Below are 21,243 nucleotides of genomic sequence, written 5' to 3'. Positions count from 1 at the left end.
TAAGGTTGATACCTCCCTCAATGATCTGTCCAAATCCGCCTTTTTGTAACCCCTCTTGAGAAACATTCATTACCCCGTATAGCAAACAAGCACCAATAATTAAAAATATTCTAAAAAAACACTGGAACGTGCTGACCCTAGATCCAGTATTGAAACCACACATCATTTCGGGTCCTAATGTAGTTTACAAACGGGCCAAAACTTTGTCCAATAGTCTCTCCCCAAGTCTCTTTGAATTCAGTGATGATAAAAAAGAAGTTTTCAATCCACCACATGGCACATACTCTTGCACACACTGCAAAGTATGTCCAAAAATGAAAAATAGCAAACAATTTTGCTCATTTAATTCTGGTTTAAACTATAAAATTAAATCTTTTTTGAATTGCAACTCCACATTTGTTATCTACCTACTGCAGTGTGGATGTGGCCGACAATACGTCGGGAGAACAACTAGATGTTTGAAAATCAGAATTCTAGAGCATTTACGTCTTATACGAACTGGTGATCAGAATCACCCGGTGTCCAAGCATTTTTTCAATTGTCCACAAGGCAACATTAATTCCTTTTCATTTCAAGGAATTGAACTAATACCTGTTCCTCCAAGAGGTGGGGACAGGACCAAACACCTAGATAGACGTGAATCCTGTTGGATTTTTACCCTTAGAACTAGAATACCCCTAGGTATGAACACAGAATGGGATATAAGTCACTTCTTATGATTAATGATTATTTCTGCTTATTTGCAATTAATATATTTGTAATCGTTATATTTAATATATTATATATAATCAAATTCCCCTCATTATAAAGGGTTATTCACCATTTATAAATGTATTAATGTATAGTTTTCATTATTGAGGGTTTTTATAAATCTTTTTTATAAATCTTGGTTATATTTATTCCTTTTATTTTTCAATTAACATTATAGAATCCCAATCTGTGTTCATGTCTCAATTAAGATACAGAGACATAACAGTTTATGTATCACATGTCTCCTCTCCTAGATGTACTACAAGCATAAAATGTATATTGTTCTTCAAGTTATACTATTCTGGAATTTTTTTGATCACCATCTGATGTTATTATATACACATCTACTTTTTAGGCTTCCATGAACTAGCAAGGTTCTATTTCTGTCCCATGAATGGTCACATTATTATGAATATATCTCTATTTAACACAATTCTTTCATGATGCATTGTTTTTCACAATTATTCAATGTATAATTAGCAATATGATATCTTTGTAGTTATAGATATATTATACCGTGACTGGGAGTCTGCGATTTAATTATCCAGCGAGTTTTCTGTTTAAGTTTTGTTCAAGGATATGTTATTGCCAAGTATCTTGGTGTTTTTATTTTCACACTGTGTTATATCAATAAAGTTGTACGTTGTAAAAAAGTGTTTAGATCACGTGACATATCCCAGCCAATGGAGATGGACGCTGCGTCATCGCGATTGGCCTACGTGCCGCACGCTGATGACGTCATCTCTATGACGCGACGGAGGTCTCGTGGCAGTCCCTATGTACTACCTGATGCACCCTATTCCCTGGGAGTGTGCGTCATACAGCCGCGACTGCTCGCAGCTGCCGGCGAATGATGCCGCAACCCATTGGATTAGAAGCGCTAAAGGTGGGTATAAATAGGCTGTTATTTTATTCTTGCTTCACCTTGATAAAGTACCCCTGTACGAAACGCGTAGGTGCGTTCTATCTGTCCTATTTTTGTTCCCTGTATGTGTTAGTTGGCAAAATACAAATTTGATACTACTGCGGAGTGGCCTGGTTTTGTTTTCCCTGCTTGACATTGCAGGGCGTCTGGAGCTGTGCTCTATCTACACCAACCACCCTCTTGGACTCATTAACGGATGGATTGCATGCTACTGATCCTGAGAGTGCCCCCTGGATGAGCAGGTAAAGTGCCAATGTGCCTTATCTAAATCCTGCTGTTAATGGACACAGTTCCTTCCTCATTATACTGTCAGGGTGATTATTGTGTACATCCCGGTGGTTGTCTCAACTGACTCCACTTGTCACTTCCCCTACAGTTATTACGCAGTTTCATTGCATTATTGAGGGGCACTCCATCATCGCCGGACCACCAAATTAATGGTCTCATTACCAAATATGTCTCATGAAGTTACCTGTTCAATTTTGAGCACCACATATACCACATTCCTCTGAATCCTCCTAGCACTCACCTGATGAAGCTATCAGTGTACTGTATGTACATTGTTACCGCCATTAACAAGGCATCAACCACTGTATATGTTGTTAAATTGCCATCTAAATCCCTTTTTGCATTCCTTTCTAGAATTGTGACAAACAAGCTCCTCTTGTCCATCATCATTATCCTGGAACTTGCCATTCTGGTGGGCTTAGTCTATTATAAATTCTTTCGCAAAAGCTGAGTTGCATCTCCCATGGTGGATCCTCTCTATTTCAAATGGACAGTAGTACGTCTCAGGCATGGACATTGTACTGTAAAGAGCATTCAGAAGGCTGTGTCTGTGTACCATGGACTTCAGAAGGTGCAGGTCACGGTTATCTTTTGTATAACTAAAAAACATTAAATGTATTCTGCTCGTCACCACCGACATGTGACGCTTTGCCGGTGGAGAACATGACCAAACTGGTTGAGAAGGCAACGAATGACGCCTGGTTCACTCTACGTATATTGTTGATTTATCTAATCATGCATGAACTTGGAATATGTCAGATACGTTTTTGGTTGTTTAAAAGCATATCAATTTTATTAATTAGTGGACGGATGGGTACAGTACACCTAAAAAGTAAACACATTTTGGTGCAATGTTTTTTTTTTTTTATATGAACTGTAAGAGCCTTACTCATGGCCAAACCATCACTCACCAGCGAATCCAAGTAGAACTAGAGTTCCCTTTAGTTATTTTACATAGCTAAGCTGTACTTAATCAGAAAAGAAATGGATAAAAGGTCCCACACTTCTGTGGTTAAATGTTTTCATTTGTAGCAGACTTTGCAAGAGGATAACTGAATTATATTAAATCATGTGTATTGTGCCTATTTGTGTACACTGTACAGATTCATTCAGGGTCTTCATTCCAACATATACTTGTAAGATGACAAACTAGTTTTGGCTCTGAACAGTTTGAGCAAGGTTCTGTATTCATTTTGTCTCTGAACAGTTGCTTGATATTTTTTTAAATTTCTGAGTCGCATGCAAATCTTCCCTTAAATAAAACAGCGCAAAGTAAGACAATGGATTAAAAATATTTATTACACTGTATTGAATAAAACCAAAGCTATAAAATAAACCTTGATAACTCAGTACTTCTAAACTGAGATCTAGTGTAGAATAAGCATTTGTAACCACTAATAATGCCTTGTTTAATGCCTTGAGCGTTAATGTAGTAGTGCCAGTCATGGAGTGGTATAAAAGCCACACAGTAGGGGTGGCATATGGGCACAGAATGCGCAGACAGATCCAGCTCTCGGCGCAAGACAGGTCAAGTCCATGCTCTCATATCGGGCATGCACATGTGGCAAGGTCATGACTTTCACTTGCCCCAATAGTCGTTAAGCAAATCACGAGCTTGGCATCCCAAGCAAGAGGTGAGGCCTGCGTATTCACTTACAATTAATGCAGAGTCAAATGTGTGTGCAAATCACAGATCAGTCCTAGCAGCTAGTTGAGGGAGTACTTATCCCACCTTATCTAATGCCCTGAGGAAAAGCAGAACATTCCTCAAACATCTTCCATAAACACTATAGTGTCACCGCCTCTACAGCTAGTGGGCAGCAATCCATTTTGGGCAACTTCAGCAGCACTGGGGCTTAGAGGAGCAGTTGTGAGGTGACATGCTACTTTCAGCTACTGCTACTCCTTGCCATTCCTGAGGTACATATTAGCGCACTGTGTAGGATGGGTTATCCCTTGCAGCTTCCTATTGGCCAGCGTAACACAGCCATGTAAAATACTATCAGTAAGTACGAATAGTCTCTTCTAGTTCCCATGCCATTAAAAAAAAAAAAAAAAAAAAATGGATGCTATATTGTTAAACAAAACCCCATTTTAAAGTAATCACTAACAAACAAAAATACAGTGTTCATACAAAGTTGGTTAGGGTCAATTCAATCTTGCCTTTACCTCAGACCAAATAGCCATATCCCAACTTAGGCTTTCATCAATATTAAAATTCATATACTAGACAGTCATTGGTCAAAAACACTCAAGAACGCCATTATAAAAATAAAGTGGAGGCCGTGCTCTCCATGGATATCGAAACAGCCAACTTGGGATCCATCCTTGGTGCTGCATCAGAGTTCTGGAATGCACAATAGGAGGCCTGTTGCCCAGCTCTAAATCCTCACTTGCTCTTCATTGTCCGATTCATATGTTGTGCTGGGCGTTGGAAGCTCATCTATGATGGCGTGCGCGCCTTCTCTCGTCTGGCCGAGGCATGAAGCAATGACGTCTACTGCTAGGCTAGCTGTGGCTTTGACTTCTTCGGAGTTGGCTCCAAGAACTGGATTGACTTCTACGAGGTCCATGGCAGACAGCATTCCTGCCAGAGGCAATTCATGCATAAGACATTAGTAACGTGCTGAAACATGCTTATATGTCACATCTGGCTGGTCTATACCAGAATTGTTTTGCAATTACTAGAACAGGAGTGGCCAACTCCAGTCCTCAAGGACCACAAACAGGTCAGGTCTTGAGGACCTTTGATATAAAGCAGTGACTTACCGGTGTTGTGTATTTCTTCTGTGATGTAAACACCTTCCCTGTATGTTAACCCTCCCATGACCGGAGTCCCAGTAGCCGGTGCCAACATTGGGTCGAAAGCGTCAATGTCAAAGCTCAGATGTATTGGTCTTTGTCCCCTAAAATTGTAATGAAAACAGCCATGAAATACTTTTGCACCTTTAATGGGCGGTAAGGTGTGAATAGTGTCTTATATTGTTGCCGGCGTATAATTAAACTTCTGTAAGCTAGTTGCCACCAGCAGCTAAACAGAGGGCAGTGATTTAAATAAACCCTTGCTAGAATTAAGCAGATATAGTGCAATACTTTATTTTGCATTTAATGTGGTATGCTAGCACATTTAGTATTCAGGGCGTCTAAACACGTGCGGCATCAGCCTTGTAGAAATCCTAGCGTCAGCTCCTTTTTACATTGCCCAAGATCACCCTTTCCCTGTTCCTCAGGCACCCAAATTAGACCTTCGTTGTTGAGATATTACATTATCGTATGTCAAAATGTGCATCAAGAGGACTGGAGCGTAGCTTCCTTTTTATACACTCGCATTTCCCTTAAGGGCAACTAGCTCTATCGGGAGATCAATGAATAATCTAAGGTGACTTCCTGTGTAGTGAGGATGTACCCTCAGAAAGTATGGTAAGCAGATATTTTTACACTATTTGAGCTTCAATTTTTAAAGACCATCTGCTTCCCATCGTCTGAGCTACAGCTTCGACACGCTTGAGAAGATTTTTTTTACAAAATGTTTCCCGATAGTCACTTAGGGTAAATTGTTCAAGTCCCCTCGATGAACATTTGGCATATTACACGCACTTTTTTGGGGTGGCAAAATATTCACGCTCAACAATGGAGATATAGTTATTACCAAAATCGTCCTTATTTGTTTTCGTGCTGCATATTTTTATTTATTTCATGAATGTATTTTTCACTTGCACTTTGCCGCGTCAGAATTTGTGTCCCAAAACGTACCTTCCCAATAGCTGATCGAACGTCCGCTCCATAACTTTCTGGATTCCCATGCAATCGATATGTCTCATCGAAAAATAAGTGATGCCGTACTTCTTCAAAATAAAGCTGCGACAGTAAAGATTTTCAGTTAGGTCCTGGTTTATACACAATAATAGTAGAGACGTCATTTGGCCCGTGTTATGGGGCATCTTGTACAAAATACAAGTCACAAATTCTCTAAAGTGGAATACGACTCGGGGCTTTAAAAAAAAAACCCCCCGTGTGAAATGTGCGTTTGACCGTTATGGCAGTATCTACAAGTTTGGGTATTTTACAAGTTTGGGTATTTTAATTAAATTCTGGACTAGTTTATACATATTTGAAAACTAAGTTCACTACATTTGAAATTATCACTGTTCCTGTACAGATTGTTGTGTGGACTATGGGCCATGTTTAGTACTGTAAGTGGTGTTACTAGGACATCTTCCCGCCCATGCACTTGTGGAGTAGCAGAACATGTTAATATGGACCATAATACACAGAAGGGGCAACCCCACTTCAACCAAAGCTGAACTGGTGGCAGTAACATGTTGAATGGGTTAACATTTTAGGAGTGCTTGTTAAGAGAATTACATCAGGTGTTTCATAATTAGTGAAAATTTAGGGGATCTTAAAGTTCAGTGTGCCATGTTTGCACTGTAAGGCTGAACGAAGGGCAAACAGTTAATGCAAGTCTGACAAATTGGAATAATAATAAAATATTCTACACATCCAAATAATTAAACCACCATTTTAAATATCTCTTAATTTGATACCAAAAAGCCACACACCATAATGAGTGGCTAACTTCAGTCCTCAAGGTCCACCAACAGGACAGGTTTTCACAATATCCTAGCTTCAGCACAGGTGGCTCAAAGAGATATTCTTAAAACCTGTCCTGTTGGTGGCCCTTGAGGACTGGCGATGGCCACCCCTGACCTAAATGGCTTGTCATGAGAAGCGCAGATAAAATACCGTTTCTACTTACATTTCAGCAGGGTCAAGGTCTCGTAAGCCAATGTACACAATATCAGCGCTCGAGATGCAGGGTTTGGTCCAGGAGAACCCAGGGATCAGAGGCACCTGGAAGGGAGGGCAATGGTTTGAACACTGTGGCAATGTGTTAAAAACCCTCTAGCAGACAGTTAAACCAGTTTGAAGAGACAACGCCAATACGCAGCCATGGGTCCGATTAACCCCTTTAGTGCCAGCGATACACCTCTCCCACCCCCCTCTAATCCTGACAATAAAATGGCCTTCCTCTGTCCCAGAATAGTACATTAGGACAAAAGCATACCTTCAATACACCCAGGCCCAAGTTTGAAAGCCATTATTGCCAGTCTGGTTATTACTACCGCATTTAATAAATAAGCCCTATGGCTGGATTTTTTTTTTTTTAATAAAAATAAAAAATAAAAAGGTTATTGTACCAGTCAATTTGATTTATTTTCATGGTGGTTGTGGAGGGGAAAATACACTTTTCAGACCTCGTTTTTGTGACATCTACATAATATTTATGTTCTTGCAACAGATTAAGGGAGTACTTTGGAAGACCCCATTGTTCAAATAAAAGGTGGAAGTGAAGGTGGGCGAGTGAAAAAAGCAGTCTGGGGTCTGAAGTAGTAAGTAACGCTCCAAACTCACGGAGGACCATTACCCAGCAAATCACTGTCTGCGATGTATGTGGATATAGATATATTCAGCTCCACTAACTTCTTAAAGATGGGAATTCAGAAGTATTCTCTCCCTGGCAAATTTTTACAGGAAATAGTGTTTCTCCCACAAGTTACAAGGGAAGCAAATAGAAAATGTTGCAATACTATAACGGAGGTCTCCCGGGAACAGCGGTTTAGCAACAGGCCGACGTAGTTATATTCAAGGGATATACAGTTGACTGGTTTCAGTTACGGTTAATGTATTTCACAACAGAACCTGTATATTGCGACATGCTAAAGAAGTCACTTCAACAGGTTGGGGAAAATAGCAGTTTTCAATAAGGACCATTTCTTAAAATGGAATGCAAGAATAGCTGGGCTGTTTGCCAAGAGAACAGGCAAGAAACACTTTGCGTTGCAACAGCATAGCATGATACAAGAGCCAGATATCCAATCAGTTCTGCGTGTGCTATACCTGCCCCTGCCAAGCCTCCTGGCTCGCTGAAACATGACACGGAGCGGAAAAAAAAAAAAAACCTACGAGAGAAGAATGTCACAGCTCAGCAGCTGTACCTTATCCTGGAGCTCTCGCAGTAGAAATGACACTGGCTGACCATGGAGGTTTCCCGATGGGGTCGTCAGAGGGGTGTTGATATCTGCGTGCGCGTCCACCCAAATGACACACAAGTCTGGGCACTGTTGGGCATGGCCATTGATGGACCCAACTGCCAAGCTACAGGGGCAAAAACCAAAAAGTAGTGTCAGTTAGACTATAAAACATGGAACAAAGCAATACAGGCAGTCCTCGGTTATCCGACACAATGCGTTACTCAAAATGGCGTTGGATAGCGAAACACGGTTTAAATGAAAAGTTCCGTTCCTGAAGGCATTTTTAAATGCTAAAATACACAAAATATTTTACGCAGACAATAAGATATGCAACACACAAATTATATAGTGCATATACTGTATTATATATTATAATATACAGTGTTCGACAAACCTATACATTTGCTCGCCCCGGGCGAGTGGATTTAACATCGTGGCAAGCTCCTATTGGCCCAAGCAGCACACAAGTGGTACTAGGTGGCGAGTAGATTTTTTGGTGATTTGTCGACCACTGATAATATATATTATCTACACAAACAACTTTGCAAAGCGTCGTAAGAGCGTTGGATAAGCCGTTTTGGCGTTGTAAAAATGAACATAGGTATGCATTGCATAGCGTTGGATAAGCCATTCGTTGTAAAACGAGGACTGCCCGTGTGTGGTTAGTCTTATCCGAAGAAGGTAGGATTAAATAAGGGTAGGTCCTTTGTGAGATTTCCATTGTCTGAAGTGGGCAAGTCTGGTTCAATCCCCCACGTCAGCTTTGTGACCTTGGCCAAGTTTTTATTTCCATGTGACCCCTTTACACAAAATTAGGTTGTATGCTCTACAGCAGCGGTGCGCAAACTGGGGGGCGGGAGACTTTGTAGGGGGGTGGCGATTGGGCGGTTACAGAGGCCCCACACTCTTCCCCACGACATTTAAATTAAATGCCGGGGGAGGCGTGAGGCCTCCAACTCACCTGCTGCCAGCTGGGTCTCCTCGATGTCATTGGGAGAGGGGGGTGGGGGGGGGAGGGGGAGAGGGGTGGCGCGAACGCTGCAGCCCCAGCCAAGGGGGCCGCAGCTGAAGAAGTTTGCGTACCCCTGCTCTACAGCACAGGGCATCATTGTGGTGAAAAGAAATAAATTAAATTCTACATCCAGCACTGTATACAGTGTCAGCACTATATAAGGGGGGTGAAAGGAAGCCACACTTCTGTGGTGTATATTTTTAGTGTCTGATGCATTGTCTACCACAAATGTTTTAGGGAAGATACAGAATCAATTCTCTTTACAAAATCAGAGCATAGATCAGACTTATTTATTTGTTCTATTCTACAATGCTGTATCGTTTCAATAGTTCCCAAAATTAGAAACACAATAACTTCTAAGCATAAATGTGAATTAAAAATAAGTGAGTGAGCGAGTACACACAAAATGATGGATTCACGGTTTATGCTACTCTGTAATAAGGTTATTGCTCACTTAACTTTATACAGTTACCTTGAGCGTCTGCCATTTTATGAAACTTTGATTTTAAAAAAATTGCCCACTTTTGCCACATGGTAAAGTTTCTTTGCGGGGGGGGCTTAAACACTACTACTTGTAGTTTACTGTTTTGTATTTGACCTGCTCCTTAAAATACAAATATCTGATGAGCCATAAAGTTATAAGAGGTACTGACATATTGGATGTTCATTATCGCAAAGGGGTAATCCCCCTTATGACCAAAGTGTACTAATGGCAGTGACATGAGGAATTACATCTGGGTGACTAGTGCATTTTTTTACCCAAGTATGACATATAAATTATTTAAAAATATGGAAGGGTCGGTAGAGAGAAGGGTAGGTAGAGAAAAGGGTAGGTAGAGGTCACCAAGAAACGCAATTCATTTCCACAGAAATGAAAGCAGACAGATATTTGCGGTGAGCATGGTTGGATCATGTTAGTGATAAATTAGTTATTTTGCGGAGTTACACGAGATTGCACCTTTTACTTATGATACATTATGGAGAGCTGCCATGAGATTAGTGAAAGACAGATCTTGGCGAGACTCACCTGTGGTCTCCACCCAGAGTAATACAGGTGTGTCCAGCTCCCACTGCTCTGCTAACTGCATTAGCCAAAACCTGACACGCAAGTCCAACCGTACGAGGGTATTTAACAGTGTTGTTGTAGAGTTCGTCATTAGGAACTTGGGAAAAGTTCAGATCTCCAATGTCGTATACGCTACAGCCTACAAAACAAAGAAGCAGTAGGTTGACCATTTTACAGTTATACGCAGACTAAAATCTGACCACTCCATACGTTTACAAATAGAAGTCGTAGCTTTGTGGTAACACGCAAGGGATGAACCCAGTTCAAAACCCAACGTCAACTCTCCTTGTGACATTGAGCAAGTTCCTCTAGGTCACTATGTCTCAGTCTCCAAGTGTAGATTCCAAGCTTGTGTCTACATAATTCTATTACAGCCCTTAGTGTACGGTCAGGGGTGTGCAGGTACACACTGAAATCATCTCAATTAAGCAGTAATACCATTTTATTAACAGGATAGGAGGTGAAAATATCTGGATGCATCACTGGGAGAGGGAGGTTGAGTCCCCCATAAATCAGTTTGAAAACAAGTTTCCTTCCCCATACAGGTATATGAGACGTGGGCGTTTGATGCCCACTGTATATGTACTCACAATATACCGGGTAGTTCTTGTATTCGTAGAAAGCAAAAAGCTAGTAACAATTCACATAAAGCAGTGTTTGTGGCATTAGCTTTTCAATAATCTTTTTGCAGCGATTAGAAAAGTGTTTTATTTATTTTAAAAATCGGCCTTAGATCATTTTCTAAATGAAAGAGCGGTTAGAAGCACAACCTAAATCAGTACACAATTAGTGGTATGGATTAGGCTGGGCTTATAGTCCTGGCTACGGCAACTTCGCGGGAAAACAAGTCTATTTAATCAATAGCGTGCGCGGCCAAAGTCTATGAAGTCAATAAAAAAAAAAAAATTAAATTCCGGTGACCGCCACGTGATGTCAGCGGCCACGCCCCGTCTCTTGTCCAACACTATAAATAAAAAAACGCTGCTACAACAGCACGTCGCCATATCCAGGACTATAAGCGCGACCTTACCATTGCATCAGGGAGACTGTGGTTGCCATTTCCCAGAATGCCCCGCTTCCTTAATCCTCCCTTTTTAAATTGGCTATCCCTGCCCCAGTGATAGACTGGAATCAGATGAAGCTTTATTCCATCGACCATGTAATTCGATCACTGGCCAGCAGGGATTTTCAGAGGAACTTTCTTCCACTGAAGATTCAATAAAGTTTAGGCTGAGACGGTAGGATTGTAAAAAGCTTTCAAAGGGCAAGAAAAGAAGAAAAAAAAAAAAAAAAACACACCCCCCTGTATTTGGATGTGTACCATAAATGCACAAGACTGATAATGGAGTCATTTTAAAATCAGAAATTTGCTGAATATCATCATACAAAAAAGGTGTGTGCCGGGACTGCACAGTAAACAAGAAATTAGACGATACCCTAATATAGGGCAAGTGTTCTGCCTGTTAACAGCAATACTATTTTAGGATCATAACAGAGGGGACAGCAGAGTGTAAACGTGTTTTGAGGCTGCTCAAAATTCCTAGCAAGTGGAAAAAACAGGCTAGGAATACACTAAAGCTTAAGAGTCAACAAGTATTATGTTTCAACTAGATGCATTGCACAAATTTGATCAGGTTCTTGAAAACATGTTTATTTCAATGTAACCTTGGCAACAGCATCAGCAGCACACATGCGATAAACTTTTAGGTATGGTGTGTGGAGATGGATTCAGGGCAAGTGGACAGGGGAATAGTACTCCGATCAGTGTTAATGTGCAGGTTAGGTGTGTGTAAGCTATAAGTGACAGCCAGCATCACCCAGTTGTGCTAGCACGAACCCCTTGTTATAATTTTAAAGTGGACCAATATGAGCCTTCTTTGTAGATGCTCTTAAGGTGTACAGGCATACCCCGCATTAACGTACCAATGGGACCGGAGCATGTATGTAAAGCGAAAATGTACTTAAAGTGAAGCACTACCTTTTTCCCCCACTTATCGATGCATGTACTGTACTGCAATCGTCATATACGCGCATACCTGATGTAAATAACACATTTGTAACAGGCTCTATAGTCTCCCCGCTTGCGCACAGCTTCAGTACAGGTAGGGAGCCGGTATTGCTGTTCAGGACGTGCTGACAGGCGCATGCGTGAACTGCCGTTTGCCTATTGAGCGAGATGTACTTACTCGCGAGTGTACTTAAAGTGAGTGTCCTTAAACCGGGGTATGCCTGTACATGGCTTTTGTAACCTAAAAAAAAAGTCTCCACGTTTCCTAGGAGCAGCAAATAATCCTCCCCCAGAATCCTGCTCAATGTTAGTATCCTTGCTCTTTTTAAAGGGATGTTTCCATGGTAACCGTTAGACTGCTCTGGGGAGAGTTCCATTTAAATCCCCCAGACATGTAATATAGCAAACGTGTCTATGTCCCGACTGGAATGTCAGTTTAAAGAATATACACTTTTCATACGTCACCAGTATACACATTACTGTACATAGAGTTCTGCAGACAGAGTCCTTGTACTAAAGAACGGATGATTTAATTGTTGATGCCTGAGGGCCAGAGAGATAATAGTTGAGAGGACACAGGTGTGTTCACCGCTAGCATCGCTCCATGTATTGTATAGATAAGTATTTTGGGAGGGACACAAGTTAATGGGCACAGCACTGCTGCCAAGTTTAGGTATGACGTGCGTAACGTTCCTGCGTTCACCTTACCAGACCATAGTGGATATTTGATGTTGGGGTAAATGCCTTTTAAATATCATAATCACCAACCGTCAAAATTAACGCTACGCTATTTAAAAGTGGAACTGGGTCCAGTCCTCAAGACCCACCAACAGGTCAGGTTCAGGATATTCCTGCTTCAGCACAGGTGGCTCCAGTGCCCGCCGGGATTATCGCAGGGCCTCTTACCTTGCCCGGCGCAGCATCTCCCCAGATGACACAGCGGCATGGCAACGCATTTGACGTCGCTGTGCCATAACGGTACCCTACAGGAGATGCCGCCTGACAAGGCAAGAGACGGTTACTCCCCACCCCCCAGTTTCATTGATGTGGAGAAAGAGCCTAGGGCCCTCTTACCGCGGGCTCGGTGGGATGGCACCGCCATCAAGCCGGCCCTGTGCTGAAGCAGGGATATCCTAAAAACCTGACCTGTTGGTGGCCCTGGAAGACTGGAGTTGGCCTCCCCTGCTTTAGTGGATAAGCATTACTATTCACACTTAGGTTCACGTCACATAAAAGTGGCCTAACTTAGCTTAGTGCATCTGGGCCCAAGATGCTGCTTCTTGGGAAATTTACAGTGGCTGGCAAACTAGGGTCCCTATTAAGTCATTGCAGAGCAACAGCCCCACAATCACTGGTAGGATGTTATGGCGGCCATTTTTATTTCCCAAATGGTGTCAGGAAAATATTGTGCACTCAGTATTCAAAAAGGGTTTCAGAAACTGAAAAAAAAAAAAAAAAAAAAAAGTAGTAATATTGGATGCAGTGTTATACATGTCAGACCCAGCGCTCCTAAATAGGACAAGTAGCACCCTACTCAAATGCTTACATGACATCCAATACATGGCACTCAAAGAATATATATGGTACAAAAAGGAATCAAAATGCAATGTATACAAATTTACTGCAAAGGGAAAAAAAAAAAAAAAAAACCCCCAGAGAATCCTGTTTTGGATTATCTTGGACGCTTTGGCAATGCAGAGCTGGACTCTCCGGCGGTGAAGGGGTTAAGAATATTAAGCTATTAATGGCACAGAAATCCTGCCAAGATAAGGAGGTTGAAAGGCATTCTCAATCTACAAAGCCATTAGGGAGGGCTGCACGGTATCAATTTATACAACGTTGATACCATGTACAATCTGACCAGCAGATCCTAGAGTTCATTATTTATGGTGTGTAAAAGTAGAATAAATAGATGCAACTATTAATTAGTGACTAGCACTGGGATCTTTCCACATTAATGAGCACTTTAAAATCATGGTGCCACGCCATGTGCAGAATGTCCCTTTGGAACTGGTTGGATTAAGGCGAGTCCCTTCCCAGGGGCCTGTTTATCTCATCCGGTAGCCAGGTCTGCGACAGAGTGCTTCTGCTTCCCTGGGTGACTTGCACATTTGAAATAGACATCTTGGCGTCCCAAGCATGGGTAATGTGATCACGTTGCAATCTTGAGAATGCCTTTCGTGTACCCAGGCAAGCGCGTTCTGGGACAGCATGTTTAAAATCCCCTCTATAAAAAAAAAAAGTGGAAAAGTACTCTATAGCTTTTACACGTCAATTAGTACAGAAAAGCAGATGTGCCATTCAAATCAACTAGCTTAGGAGCCTGTTGTCGTTTTCTGACATGAATTGGATCAGGAAATATATAAAATCACCTGTACCATATATATTTACATTATCTTCAATAAGCTGCATCATGTCACTATATTGACCTTTGAGCTAAATACTGTCAATCCCATGCAACTTCTTTTTAAAGCCAATAATTTAAAATTCACATCCCCACGCAAAGAGTTTGAATTAAACAAAAAAAAAAAAAATACACATTTATTTTGGGTGCTTCTTAAATATGGTCTCCAATGTGAATTTGCTATGAAATGTTTAGAACTCCGCTAAATATATACAAGAAATAAATAGCTCTTTAACGGTACCTTTTACATGTGTGTGTTGAGAATCATCGAAGATTTTTTAATTAACATTTTGTAGAAGTTATGCCTCTGGATTATGGGTAAATTAATATAGTACCAAGGCATCATATCCAACACCCAGCTGAAACTACTTATACAGACATGACATAATCAGCACAACAACACTTCTAACTTATTGAATACATCTACCTAGTGTTCAGGGTGTGTATATATCAAAACGTCGGTTCTGATGCAGTCTCGTATGTTAGTGTATCATTACCGTGGTATTTAGAAGGTAGAACAGGTCACAAGCTTAACAGACACGGTCAAAGTAGATGTTCTAGATATGCCACGTTCTTATTTTCATCTCCTCATTAATTGTATAAATATGTAATAACTTCTCTGCCCCATCAGCTTCATACAGCCAGCTCAAATGGCAGGAACGTGAATACCTATACCCATAGACTGGTATTCATTGGTGAATAAACAACAGATTGATTGTGCAGAAAAAATAGGAGCCATAGCCACCACCTTGATGGAACATGTTGCCCAAGAACGCAACCATTTTTTTCTATCCCTGCCTTCCGGCTACTGTTAGGCATCCTACCCCAAAATAGGATTCGATTTGGGTGCCTAAAATAGCAAAGAATTCTGTATAGTATGGATTCTCCTGAACAAATAACATACTTTATAAACTAAATATAATAAAAAATAAAAAACAGATTAAATGAAGAAAACCACCATAAACATCTATCCAATAGATGTATAGGATCAGTGTTCTCCCAGATTAATTCTACGTTTCAAGTTTCACACTTAACGTTAGATTTGTAATGTCAGGTGTGTTTTGAAGAATGAAGATGTTTCGGGTTAATTAAAAATAGTCCCTATTGAAAATAGGTTTCAAAACAAAAACAAACCCGCACCCCTGTCCGCTGCAAGTTTAATGTACAGGAGATATCGCACGTCTACTACACAACCCCCAGCGGCTGAGAGCAGGTTATGTTAAACAGAATTATGCAAGTCACTGCAGATCATTTAACCACCAGGGCAAGTATAGACTCCAATAAACTGGAGCTGTCCAGATTCAGGGGGGGCGGGGGGAAACCCACCCACGTTAACCGCTTAAGGCTATCAATACCTTCTAGGACCTAAGGGTACGTGTGCCATTGGGTTGCATCAGGGTGATTGATGGCTTTCGTAGCACATTCAGGCACCTAGAAGTATTTTTTTTCAGATCAGGTGTAAAGTTACACGGCGAGCCAAGACTTAGGAGGGGTTCGATTTCCTCCGGCTATCAAGTGTGTTCAACAAGAGTTTGCACAGGCAGAGCCCCCTCTCCTCTATGATAAAGGGCAAAGAAAGAATACTCTACCAGTCCGAGGCCCCAAAGTGTCATTTGCCATAGGAAAAAAAACCCACCAGTAACCAATTACCATTAGCGTGGTCAGATTAGTTAGTATTGTGAATTATTTACAAACGGTTGGGGGGTTTTTTGGCCGGCTATGCGGGAGTTCAGGAGGGGGTGGCAAGGTCGCACTGTGCTATCATACACTGTATGTAAAACATTACTTTGATTTCTACAAAGTGTCCAGTACTGAAAAACTAAGGCGGGTGAAAGTTGAGCCATTGCACTGGTCACCTGTCACCTTCCTGCAGATTACAATATTAAAATGGACAGTGAGACACATCCCTGGCAAGATTATGATGCCGACAGTCTACATAATAGGAGTCATACTTTGCCAACAGGATTTCTGAATTTCCCAATTACAGTCTTTCACGATACATACAAACATTTTGATGCACATCACATCTGCACACTTTAGATGACATTATGGGCCAGTTTAAAAAAAAAAAATATATAATAAATAAAGACTATGTTCAACAGTGTTCCTTTAAAAACACACACACACACACACCACACACACCACGTGATGGTTCTGGACAAAAATAAGCTTTATAAAAATTAAGTGATTCTTTTTATCAGACACTTTATTGTAGAGACTAGTAATGCCAAAAATCACCAAGAATTGATCAAAAAACTTTAAATGAAGGGCAGCCCGCCGAGCCATCAGTTACTGCTCCTTCTGCATCCACATTAGTAAAGGAGTTCCTCAAATGCTGCTTCCGAGAGACCTCACTCAACGAGAGCCAGTGACGAAGCTCTCTGCACCAATGAAGCACTGTCCCTGCGAGGTGGTGCATGGACAACTGGTACAGATCTTGTAACCTTTACACATCATCTGCCTCAATCACAAGAGCAATAGTTTTAAAGGACCTATTGGGGTTCATGGAGGTCTACAGTTCAAGTCCCTTCTGAAAATTCAGACGACACTTAACTCATCCATATGAGATGGGAATCTCAATACTGTTCGTAGAAACACTGGTTTTTCCACACTGCCCCTTGTGTTATGGGAACAGACTAAAGCTCTGGGAAAATCCCAGATCATGACTGTGACCCTCTCTGGGTTTCACAATTCTCTCAAAAGAACAAAAAAAAAAAAAAAACCACACAGAAAACTACAAATCCCACAATGCATTGAGAAATGAGTAACAGCAGCAGAACAGACATGTGTCTAGGTGACATTGGTGTGGTTGGAAACCCCAACACGCGACCTAAATTTTAAATCTGTGTTGTAGATCTGTGGTTAAAAAAAGACCAAAAAAAACACAAAACAGGTACAGTATTTTGGACAGATAGATATATAGATATAATCTATGCTAATCTGTACTGTAGTAAGATTTTAGCAACATCTATGCTGTAAAAATAGAACGGTGGGAGCGGTATCCACAAGTGGAATGGAAGGTTTGTAAAGAGGTAGCAATACTCCGTGTTAAAATAAGACCGTAGTGGTACAACTTGGGGTCTGAAAAGCGTATGTATTACATGATGCTACCAAGGTTACAAGTAGACAACATGGAAACATGCACGTTTACAGGAGCATCAAACTACGTTTGTGAAACTGCCAGTAAATTACCTGAATGATTATTCATTCTGACTCATAACCCCGATGAATCATAGTGTGTCAGGCTTGATAAACATAACGTTATATGGGATAGCTAGTGACGTGGGTGTAAGGGCATTGTCCCACACAATAAGCAACATTCCATTTCAAACACATACACAGTAGTAGAAGTGTGGCAGTACTTGGGAGCATCAATACTTTATTTTTACATTCAGAGCACCCATACGTATTATTATTATTTACAAAACATGCAACTCCCCACACTTGTATTTTCTGGGGATAACCCAATTTGCGGCTCAAATAGATTATACAAAACGTACGCTAAAGTTTGACATGACTTGCAAACGACTATTTTTAGAGCAAGAAGCGCGGTCTTTAAAAATTATTAAACACGTCTCATCATAATGCTAAAAAAGTTCAACCCTTTAATTGTCAAAGACCAGAAAAAAAAAAAAAAAGTGGACGCATAAATGGGGCTCACATATTTCATATGGGCGCCGCTAGCAAAGGAATAGGAAATCCAGTTCTACATCAGCAGGCAGAGAGAATATTCTGGGTCAGCGTTACACAATTGTTTATGTACCGCTGGGATCAAACCAGTTCCTCTTACCTAAGCCAGACAGCCTCTCAAGGAGACCCGCGCTTCTGATGGCCGCCGGCCCGTGCTCGACACCTCTCCTTTTCTGGGGAATTAAAGACGTTTGTTAGCAGGATGACACAGACAATCTGCAGTGTAATGAGGGGGGGTGGGGGTAATGAAAATAACCGACTATTTTTTTATTTGCAGACCTTTAACAAAAAACAATGAACTCTGCTCTTATCCATTTTAAAATATAGATAAATAAATATACCAGAAGTACAGTATTTTTTTTTGGAGGGGGGGGGGGGGGGGGTGGGTTAATAGAGCTTGCCTAACCGCAGCACACACTGTAGACACAAAGGCTGCATGTCATTACCCAGAATGTAGCTGCAGTGGAAGCATTGTATGCTAAGTGATAATGGGGAAAGGCAGGGTTGCAGGCATGTGAAAGTGCCCAGAAGAGGTATTTATTCACAGTATATTTTAGGAATATACTTTGTGAAAATAACAATTGTGTCAAGTGTTTAGCTTTGCTGTAATGAAACTGTGCCACTACTTTTTAGATGGCACTTCAGTATCAACATGTAAATCAGTGTATTTTGAAACAGACAATGGAGATCAAAGGAGGGAAGTGCTCATTAGGGGGGGGGGGGTCTTTGCTGGTTTTAACCGGTTTCCCCCCCCCCCCCCCCACCCCCCTTTTAAAATGCAAGATAAAGCCCCCAGAATTATCATTACAGTCATGGAAGTTTCTAGGGACAACTATCAGAGAGAAATAATTTAATTATTTACAGGGATAGGATTTCCCCACACATTAGGAGGGGAAAAAAATATATATAATAATAATATACACACTTCCAGATGGGATTCCAATTACATGATATTATTGGGGGAGAGAGAGAGAGAGAGAGATAGATATATATATATGGGATGATTTGAAATGCGCAGACACAGCAGATGCTGGGTTCCCACTCCCCCCCCCCCCCACACCCTGCATGCCCCTTATTATACATGTGATGATGATGATGATGATGGATTAGCGCTTACCTGGCCCTTGGAGAACGGAGCCCCGATCACCGCCACCGAGTGGCTGCATTTCTTCTGCAGGTGGGCGGCACTGACCTGCTGCTTAAGCAGGCGCAAGAAATTACTCTTGATGGACATAACCAGCTAATGACTGACCGGGCGCAGAAGGACAGGAATGCGCGCGGCGCGGGGTTGGTTGGTCTAGGTGCGGTGGGATGGTGGCGGGGGGTACTAGGTGCGGTGGGATAGTGGCGGGGGGTGGTCGGGGCGCTCTTTGTGTTGCCGGCTCGCAGCGCTTTGCTCTCCCCTCGCTGCTGCAGTCTCGCGCTTTTGTCTGCCTGGAGCCGGGTTCCTCCGCCCCTTTTTCTCTCTGACGTCACGGGAGACGCCCCGCGGCGGCCAATCGGGATTCGGCCGGGCGGAGGTGTGTGGTCACGTGGTGGACACTGCCCACCTCACTCCCTGGCCGAGAGCGTGCTGCTTCGGGGTCACGTGGTGTGAGCGTTGATGCAGCAGAGGTGAAGTGGGGTCAGATATGGTGTAGATAGATAGATAGATAGATAGATAGATACACACACTGTGTGTGTGTGTGTGTGTGTGTGTGTGTGTGTGTGTGTGTGTGTGTATATATATATACACTGTGTGTGTGTATATATATACATTATATATATATATATACTGTATATATATATATATATATATATATATATATATATATATATATATTATACACACATACATATACCTTTTTTATTTATATACCTTTTTTATTTATATACCTATTTTATTTTCCTCTCGTCCTCAGGTCAGCAATACTGGTTTATATGATTCAATGCAATAAATGGAACCAAAGATGCTACAAAGATGCTATATTGGGGCAACCAGCCAAAAAAATTAAAGAATGAATATGCACATACACTGTATACTACCCCACGAAGAAGGAAGATACTGCTCACCAGTGGGACATCATTTCTCACTACCAGATCATTCCATAAATGATTTAAAAATCAAAATCCTCAATGGAATGTTCAAACGCACCCAAGAACGGAAAACATTTGAGCTCAGAATGATATGACTCTATGACACCAAAACAAGTGGACTTAATGCAGACATGGGGTTTCTCACACACTATCATAATTTGTTGTAATGGTCCTCCTTGCCATTGTGCCATCCTATACCTTCTCCCCCACCCCCTCCAGCATCCCCATCCCCCTCTGTGCTGCTGTGGACGTACAGCCCCCATCCCCAATTCTCACCTTCCTTATCTCTGTTTTAACACCCTTCCAGTGCCTTCCCCAACCCACCTCATATACATCTCCCTGTTCTACATTCTTCCTTTTTTTTCTTCCAATCCCTGTAAGTCACAGATTCCTTTGTATGTCAGTATTGCTGACCTGAGGAATAGAGGAAAACTCGGGAAAGCTTGTCCAATGACATAAATTGTTAGTCCAAATAAAAAAGGTATCACCTAATACTGAATAACTCATTTATTCTGCACTATGGCAACTGGACTAACACGGCTATTTCCATTTTATAGATGACACCATTCTGTGGCTAACGAAATGCTTTTATTTGTGCAAGCTTTCGAGATACACTGATTTCTTCGCTGGAAGAAGAGATCAGTGTATCTCGAAAGCTAGCACAAATAAAGGCATTTTGTTAGCCACAGAATGGTATCGTCTATTCATTTTTTATTATTAAAGCTTGGCTAACATGCTACTGATACCACTACACATTATATATATATATATATATATATATATATATATATATATATATATATGTAGCCTGGAGCTCCCGTGGCTATATATATATATACAGTGATCGACAAATCACCAAAAAATCTACTCGCCACCTAGTACCAGACGTGTGCTGCTTGGGCCAATAGGAGCTCGCCACGATATATATATATATATATATATATATACACACACACACACACACACACACACACACACACACACACACA

General features: G+C 41.3%; 2 protein-coding genes across 3 annotated transcripts in view; one reads left to right on the top strand and one right to left on the bottom strand.

Annotated features, from left to right (window-relative positions):
* The window catches only part of VTI1B (vesicle transport through interaction with t-SNAREs 1B), a 36,995-nt gene extending 16,249 nt beyond the window's left edge, over positions 1-20,746 (top strand). The window contains exon 5 of one of the 2 annotated variants that reach the window (XM_075613516.1): positions 20,080-20,746. In XM_075613516.1, the coding sequence (XP_075469631.1) occupies positions 20,080-20,115 (36 nt within the window). In that variant the 3' untranslated portion in view covers positions 20,116-20,746. Of the gene's footprint in view, positions 1-2,317; positions 3,049-20,079 lie in introns of those variants that run through there. The other variant, XM_075613515.1, reaches the window with a different exon arrangement.
* ARG2 (arginase 2) lies at positions 3,244-19,607 on the bottom strand. Its single transcript, XM_075613514.1, has 8 exons — positions 19,296-19,607; positions 18,279-18,351; positions 10,038-10,215; positions 7,963-8,122; positions 6,723-6,817; positions 5,717-5,821; positions 4,733-4,869; positions 3,244-4,550 (listed from the first exon to the last, which is right to left on the bottom strand). The coding sequence occupies exons 1-8, from the start codon at positions 19,410-19,412 to the stop codon at positions 4,345-4,347; spliced, it is 1,071 nt and encodes a 356-aa protein (XP_075469629.1). The 5' UTR covers positions 19,413-19,607; the 3' UTR covers positions 3,244-4,344.
* Positions 20,747-21,243: the final 497 nt, after the last annotated feature.

This window comes from Ascaphus truei, chromosome 9 (genome assembly GCF_040206685.1).
Source record: "Ascaphus truei isolate aAscTru1 chromosome 9, aAscTru1.hap1, whole genome shotgun sequence".
In the NCBI taxonomy this organism is placed as follows: domain Eukaryota; kingdom Metazoa; phylum Chordata; class Amphibia; order Anura; family Ascaphidae; genus Ascaphus; species Ascaphus truei.
Note: the sequence above shows the minus strand (reverse complement) of the source record. Positions and strands in the feature narration are given on the sequence as shown.